Raw genomic sequence first — 8,282 nt, forward strand, 5'->3', positions numbered from 1 at the left:
CAAAAAATAATTAAAAATGATCGAATTAATGTGAAAAATATGTAGTAGTAGTAGTAGTAATAATAACAATAATAATAATTTATTTCTGCCTTTTTGCGGGGTACAAAAGGACTCCCACTCCTTTTACAAAACACTTATCTCTATAGCCCGCCTCTCTCTCTCTTTTTCTCTTTCACCTATTCCTTATTGCGGCCGTACAACTTACCGCTTTCTCTTCCCTTTCTCCACCGCGCTTTTTTTCTCATACTTTCTCTCTCGTCTTTCCTCGCCGCATATAGGTATAATATACGTTTTTACATTCTACGTTCTTTATAATTACTATTTACTATTTAACAAATTACAGTTTACAATTTACTGGTTCTTAACTATTTATTACGATTTTCTTTCTCTCTACTCTGTCTTCTTTTCCCTCCGTCCTCTTGTCCCTCTTATACTTCATATTCCTCCACAGATGTAAAGAATATATTTTTAAATTTTAATTACCGTCTTTTTTTTATTATAAAAGAATTATTATAAAACGTTTCCAAGACTACAAAATATTATAGATATAATTTGTAAAATAAAATAAAGAATGTAAGAAGAAAAATTCAATATTAATAATAGGAATGAATAATAATTGATAGTAATTAATATAAGGTCAAAATGTTTTGAGGAAGTTGTTTATTTTTATTGTAAAATGGAAATTTATACGCCTCATCCATCAAACAGCACAGCAATAATGATAGAACATTATTGCTGTGCTGTTCGATGGATGAGGCGTATAAATAAACAGGCGCTTAAATAAACATGGAATATTTCTCAACACCGACACTTTCACACTACCTGACGACTTGAGGCAATATTACTTGGAGGTACCGGAATATAAGGCAAAATGTCCAATGTACATACCGCAATCATTACATTTTGCCTTATATTCAGGTAACTCTGAGAATGGGCGACGATAATAGTAAAGATGGAGAGTGAAAAGGATAAGTGGAAAATATTAAATGCAAGGAGAAAGGAAGGGAGCAGATTGAGAGTGAAAATGGATGAAGATAAATTACTGGAGACGAGGGTAAAAGAAAAAGAGGAGAAAAGCTGCCGGCTGAAAATCCACGGATTTACCGACGCCTCCGAGCGGGCTTACGCAGTCATCTACTTGCAGACCGAAGACGAAAGCGGAAGAGCAGAGGTAAGGATGGTGGCCGCTAAAACTAAATTCGCTCCTTTAAAACAGGTGACGTTACCTTGGCTCGAGTTATGCACTGCTACGCTTCTCACTCGGCTAGCTGCTCACATTCAGTTCATCCGGTACGTGGCAAACAGGCGAGATCCAGATCTCGCTGCCGGACGCATTGTGGCACCACATACCACATCCCCGGACGAGACAACCCGGCGGATTGTGCCTCTAGAGGACTTTCTCCGCGAGAGCTGCTCGGCTATCCACTCTGGTGGCAAGGGCCATCTTGGCTTCTTGGCCGGGCGGATCCGACGACGATCGAATACCGTCGCGCGATTCTCGGAGGAGCTCTACGGAATTGACAATCGGAACAATCGGAATGCGCATATTTTTCAATTAGCATACGTATAAAACTGTAAGTAATATTATTAAGTTTATAGATACCGAAAATTTTCAAAAGACGCTTGGACACTCGTAAATTTATAGAGCAGTCATCATAATCTTATTTGATAAATCAAAGCCGATAACACCAATCGATAAACTCCTATCATCAATATGTTTATTTTTTCTGTCTATAGATATCTCGGAAAAGATATGGAGATCTGATAGTTTACTTAATCTTATTAAACTTACTATATTACCTGCGCAAAAATATTTTGCGAGTATAAAAAGTTTCTATTATAAAATTTATTTAAGAATTAATTATTTTTTAAAGATTCTTTCTTGGGCTCTAAATAGATACTAAAAAAATATTCAAAAAATAATTAAAAATGATCTAGTGTAGTAGTAGTAGTAGTAATAATAATAACAATAATAATAATAATTTATTTCTGCCTTTTTGCGGGGTACAAAAGGACTCCCGCTTCTTTTACAAAACACTTATCTCTATAGCCCGCCTCTCTCTCTCTTTCTCTCTTTACCTATTGCTTGCGGCCGTACAACTTACCGCTCTCTCTTCCCTTTCTCCACCGCGCTTTTCCTCCTCATACTCTTTTTCTCGTCTTTTCTCGCCGCATATAGGTATATATATGGCATATACGTTTTTACATTCTACGTTCTTTACAATTACTATTTACTATTTAACAAATTATAGTTTACAATTTACTGGTTCTCCACTTTTTATTACGATTTTCTTTCTGTCCACTCTGTCCTCTTTTCTCTCCATCCTCTTTGTCCCTCTTATTATACTTCATATTCCTCCACAGATGTAAAGAATATATTTTAAAATTTTATAATTACCGTTTTTATTATAAAACGTTTTCAAGACTACAAAATATTATAGATATAATTTGTAAAATAAGATAAAAAATGTAAAAAGAAAAATTCAATATTAATAATAGGAATGAATAATAATTATTGATAGTAATTAATATAAGGTCAAAATTTTTTAGGAAGTCGTTTATTTTTATATATCTTCAATATTTTTTTGTTTGTTACACTAGGGAAGCTGACCGCAGCCTATGTCGCATAGTATCATGCCGAAAAATTTGAATGCGGCGAATGCAGCAAGTGCGGTAAATGCGACGACGACGAAAAATTCGAATGCAGCGAATGTGGCGAATGCGAAGTTAGACAAGACTCATCTGTTGCAAAAGTACCTCGATCTATCCCAACCGGAAAATGAGATCCAGGTGCATCTGGATCGACGGAAGTGGCGAGGAATTATGTATCACTCTTAAGCATGTGTCGCCAAAAATTGGAGGTACATGTTGAAATTTTGTCCCTACGTAATTACGAGGGACATAAGTCACTCTTAAGCATGTGTCGCCAAAAATTGGAGGTACATGTTAAAATAAAGTCCCTACGTAATTACGAGGGACATAAGTACCCTCAAAAATAGAAGGGAAGATATGGTACCTCGAAGTTAGGAAGTACGTTATGCGCAACGAATATTCACCCGACAAAAAAATTATTTATTTCGAAATTTTATTATTATTTTTTAACTAAATTTGTTTCTTAAGATGCAGTTTATGATTATAAATATTTTCTCGTATTTGAAAAATTACTTACCTTGGTGGGATTCGAACTCGGGACCTCTGGATCGTGAGCTAACTGCCTTACGTGGTAGACTACTTCTTAATTTAATGTATGTGTTATATATAGTTTACACATAATCATAACCAGCGCAAATATATAGTTTTTCAAAAATCATCTTAAGAAACAAATTCAGTTTAAAAAGAGTAATAAAATTTCGAATTGGATATATGATATAATATTTCCAGCTGCTATTTGCATTCGCAAAAGACATTCGTCTTTTGTTCAACAAATGTCGCAATCATGCCATGGTTGGCTATATACGTATACGAGGTACGTATGTAGGAGGTATACATTTGTACGAGGTACGTATGTACGAGGTACATATGTATGAGGTACATTTGTACGAGGTACATATGTACGTACGAGGTACGTATGGGTACATACGGGAAGCCCTCTAAAAAACTGTACCTCCTAAAACTGTATCTCCTAAAAAATTGTACCTTGAATTTATAAGTGTGGTACCTCCAATCGGTACCTTCTCCTTATCAGTACCTCGTGTATTCCGTACCTCGTGCTACTGTACCGGGAAAAGTATCTCCTAGTAGCATGTAATCTCAAAATGTAATTTCTATTTAGAAATTTGTACCTCGAATTTGGAGGTACTACGCGGTACATGCTTAAGAGTGATAGCAAAATCAAAACTCTGAGTTTCGTGCCGAAACATCCTTCCGGCGGTAAGCGTATTAACCCTTAATTAGCACACCTCGGTTGGGCCATCTCAAATGCCACACTAGTGCGATCTGACATTTTGACAACTTTTAACTGTCGTATCTCAGTCATTTTTAATAAAAATTTATGTAAAATTTCCCTGGCAATCGAGTAGTGCTCTTTATTTTAGGAAAAAGAAGTGATTTTTATATGAAAAATTGAAATATATAAAGTGCTGAACGAAGAAAAAGTGGTGCGAATTAGCACATGTGTGCTAATTGAGGGTTAATAATCTGATAATTAATTAATTAATACCGGGATAGTTAATTAATTGTTGAAAATTGTCATTGAAAAAATCGTGTCGAGTTTGCCCCGAACGTCGTTTTTCACTTTTGTCACTCCAAAAACATAAAATATTTTAACATATGCAAGAACTATTATCGGATTCGTGTAGAGCATCAAATTTTCCATCAAATTTTCCATTTTGGAATAGTCCATTTTTATCAAATAAAATTTTATTTAAGGTGGTCCTTTCGCGGACCCAGCTAGTCAAGTAACAGTCCGTCATGAGGTAATTGAAAACAAACATATTGACAAACATTACACAACATCCCAATAATTATAATAATATAACATGATTTTACACACACGATTTAACCGTATTTAATTATTTACTAATTAAAAAAATATCACAATAGTAGTGCGGTTGGACTCGATTTATGTTAGGTCAGGCATGACAGTACGAGTAAAGCAATATGCGATTGGATCCACTACTTATTTAACCTCATATATCAGAGCAAAACATTCGGTAAACCCTTATTTTCAAGGTATGTACAAAATCCGGAAACTTCAGGGAATATTTTAAGACATGAATAATGTATTCATCTGATCGCTAAGTACACATGTATTATTTGTTGAAAATCTCGGACGTGGCGATTTGCATATTTTGCATCATTCTATCTTTCTCGTTCATTAGATGTAAACAAGGATAGCATGACAATGGCACGCTCCGCAAACGCATATTTAGAATGACTTATTTCTTGTAAAGTGTCGGTAACCTCACTTGATTTTTCGTACACATGCCCCTTATTACTGTATATTTAACATATATCAAATGGGCCAAATGCCGTCGAAATGTGCGATAAAACGGATGAGCTGCGAATTGCGATTGCTGACAAGCGGTCGTTCGAGACCTCCAAAGAAGGGCGAACTGAGAGAAGAACAGCACGATCGGCTCTCGAAGAGAATTTTCACGAGGTGGAAGGTTTACTGTATGACGCAGGAATGGCTAATTAACGGTAAGACGCTTAAAATGCAATTTTTCACTCAAAAAACTAGTACCGAAACTTTAAACGCGTGTTTCTCAAAACTATGTTTTTCAAAACGGTGTACATGATATCTCGAGTTCTAATCGATGAATCGACTTCAAATTTGGTACACATATTCTATGGAATAGTAGTTACGGAATGACGGACGATTTTATCATTATAATATTTTGTTCAATAATTATTAATAATAATAACACGTAATTTGAGTCCAAAAATGCAGCGAAAAATTCAGGAATTTTTTTCTTAACGCCAAAAGCAAGGAGAGAAAAAAAGCTCTGTCATTCCGAAAAGACAATACAATATAGTTTATGACAATATTTTTTTTTTTTTTGTTTCAGACCATCCAGATTCCAGAAACCATGTACACCGTTTGACCACCTCTAAAAAACATGGTTGCGCGCGAAAAAGTGCCTCATCGCCATTTTGAAATTTTTCAACGCAGAAAAATTTGGACATGTTCTCGAAACTTTAACAAAGAAAATAAAAAAAAAATCATTTATTTATCACCGATATTTCGTCTAAAATTAATTCTTGAAAATTCGCCTGTTTTTTTGCGCTCTAGGGTAGACTAACCCCTTAAATTAACACTACACGCAGACACCGTAGGCCTTTTAAGGCACAGTCGATTTTTCATTTATGATTCTCGCTTGTGTCAGCTCCCCTTCCTTAAAAAAACTTGGTTCCAGCCTATTATGTAAGCATAGAAATTACTTTTTGAAACCTCAAAGGTGATACATGAATTTTTATAGATTTTTTGTAACACTTTCAAAGAATCGCCGCTTTCAAAAACTCACTTTAAACTTAAGTCCCAGTAGGGTATCTGGGTGAGTTCTTTAAAAACAGTGTCAATTTAATGCACAATTGTGTAAATCGCAGTCGAAAGAACGTGAGAAGTAGAGAAATTATCGAATGTAAATCATTTTTTAAATGTAAACATAAAAAATTATTTTATAAAGAACTAAATATTTTGAGAACATAATGGCTTAATAAGTTTTCCATAACGAACATAGCATATTTTATTCTTTAATTTTTGGTTTTTTGTTTTTTGTAGGAAATTGTTTTGAAGCGCATAGGAAATTATTTCGGAAAAGAACCGAAGACTGTGGTTGTAGCATGTTACCCGCTGAAAATATCGTGGACATGGCTACGTATATAGTTGTTTATTGTTTATTTACGTCCATTTTATGCTCATAGAAGTCATAATAGAGCCTACCAGTGGACGGTTCCAGGTTCCACTGAAAACGCGGGCATGTCCTACTCTCAGACTTTTCTAACTTTTCTGCTGCAGGTAACAGATGGTAACAGATCTCGAGATCTCAACTAGTTCGCTAGTTCCGCGTCGAGTGGTTCGGGCGTGGTTCTGCGTGTTTCAAACATAACCTTCAATAATCTCTTTTATTCAACCGCATGTGCACTGTGCACTACGCACAAGTGTGAAAAATGGCTAAATCTCTACGCAGCAAATGGAAAAGGAAATGCAGGGCGATCAAGAGAGAACGTTACGCGGTAAAAGAATTAGATAGACTGAAGAAAACTCTTGGTATTGATGCTAATTCATCGAAAGATGTCGAAATGGCAGACATTAGCGAAATCGCTACTGGTAAGATCCACACTAACTGCATTAATTGTTTAGTTAAACTCTTATAATGGACTGTTTTAATGTTGTATAGGGAAGAGTGGGGTAATTGAGAACGGCGAGTAATTGGGAACAGAGCTAGATAAGTAATACATCCCCCCCCCACTACACCGCATGCAGGCTGCATGCAGCCATTAAATGGGTTCGGGACGGTGTAGTGCGGGGGGATGTATTACTTATCTAGCTCTGTTCCCAATTAGCCGCCGTTCTCAATTACCCTACTCTCCCCTACATATATTATAATGTAACATGATAATGTTTTATATTGTATTATTTTTACAATTAATAGTTGTCAACGCTGAAAAAGTAAAAGAAGATGTGAAGGCTAAGCGGGTCAAAGATGCGGAGCCTCAGACCGAGACTGGTGAAGAACAGATGGAAGTGGAAGGTGCTAGAGTGTATAATAAGAAAACATTACGGGATCAATATGGCAATTATCCTGAGTGGATGAGCCACAGGAAGATAATGAAGCACAAAAAGGGCAGAGCAAAAACGCAGAAAGCAACCAAGAAGTCAGGCAAGAGACTTACTAGACGACAGAAGAAAGCAAAGAAAGAAAAATAAAATTCTTTAACTGTCGAATCAATTTTTATGTTACTTACTAATTTTTAAATATTATGAATATTGCTTTCTTCTTTTGTAAAAATAAAAAAATTTATGAAAGGAATAATATTTTTGTTCTAGAAAAAATTCTAAACAAGTATATTCAGTTTAGTATGAACTGACAAGTACAAAATGCCTCTTTGTAATATGTGTAATTTATCCAATGTATGTCTATTCACAGTATTAACTTCAATCAATATTCTAATTTTTTCTTTACCAAATGTTTATCATTAACTGAATGAAACTAGAGATCTCTATATAGTGTCTATTATAAAAAGAACCTTTTTATAATTAAATAACAATCATTATACCCTATGTTAAACATTATTTTAATATTATATAGTGCTTTACCTTCATCCATATTAAAATCTAGATTAGTATGAAAGAATACAAAAATGTAAAATCTATTTCATTTTATTATAAAGACATGAATACAACAAATACTCATAATATAAAAATTATACTATTACTATTATTAGTTTGATAAATATAACAAATGCTAAATGATGGCAGTGATATTTTACGACAGAAACAATTCCACGTAAATCTAATAGCTACTGTTACATCAGTACTTTGAGATTAAAATGACCAATATTGCTTTGTAGTTTGAAAATTAAAATAAATATTCTGGTTTTAAATGTACAGCATTGTCTTCTGTATAAACATGTGTCTGATTTAAAAGTATTATTAAAATTGTCTTCACATATCCCCTAAAGGCGCGAGAAATTTATAATGAAAATATATCGCTATCTACTGTTAAGTAAAGTAGTATAGTAACACTATCTACTACTAAAATATCAAATAAAATAGTAGATAGTACTACTATTCATTATTAAGTATCACACACACACACACACACACACACACACAC

General features: G+C 34.4%; 1 protein-coding gene and 2 long non-coding RNA genes across 3 annotated transcripts; 2 read left to right on the forward strand and 1 right to left on the reverse strand.

Moving 5' to 3' along the window:
- Window positions 1-57: 57 nt before the first annotated feature.
- On the reverse strand, window positions 58-1,573 carry LOC143899414 (uncharacterized). The gene is made up of 2 exons (XR_013257483.1): window positions 1,277-1,573; window positions 58-1,205 (listed from the first exon to the last, which is right to left on the reverse strand). It is a non-coding gene; the product is annotated as an uncharacterized LOC143899414 (long non-coding RNA).
- Window positions 1,574-3,874: 2,301 nt separating this feature from the next.
- Window positions 3,875-5,655, forward strand: LOC143899412 (uncharacterized). The gene is made up of 2 exons (XR_013257482.1): window positions 3,875-5,142; window positions 5,511-5,655. It is a non-coding gene; the product is annotated as an uncharacterized LOC143899412 (long non-coding RNA).
- An 874-nt stretch (window positions 5,656-6,529) lies between these two features.
- On the forward strand, window positions 6,530-8,053 carry LOC143899411 (protein LLP homolog). Its single transcript, XM_077409704.1, has 2 exons — window positions 6,530-6,772; window positions 7,098-8,053. Exons 1-2 carry the CDS (start codon window positions 6,613-6,615, stop codon window positions 7,370-7,372), a joined length of 435 nt encoding a protein of 144 aa, XP_077265830.1. The 5' UTR covers window positions 6,530-6,612; the 3' UTR covers window positions 7,373-8,053.
- Window positions 8,054-8,282: the final 229 nt, after the last annotated feature.

This window comes from Temnothorax americanus, unplaced genomic scaffold (genome assembly GCF_048541705.1).
Source record: "Temnothorax americanus isolate GAGA-0224 unplaced genomic scaffold, ASM4854170v1 Scaffold27, whole genome shotgun sequence".
Taxonomy (NCBI): domain Eukaryota; kingdom Metazoa; phylum Arthropoda; class Insecta; order Hymenoptera; family Formicidae; genus Temnothorax; species Temnothorax americanus.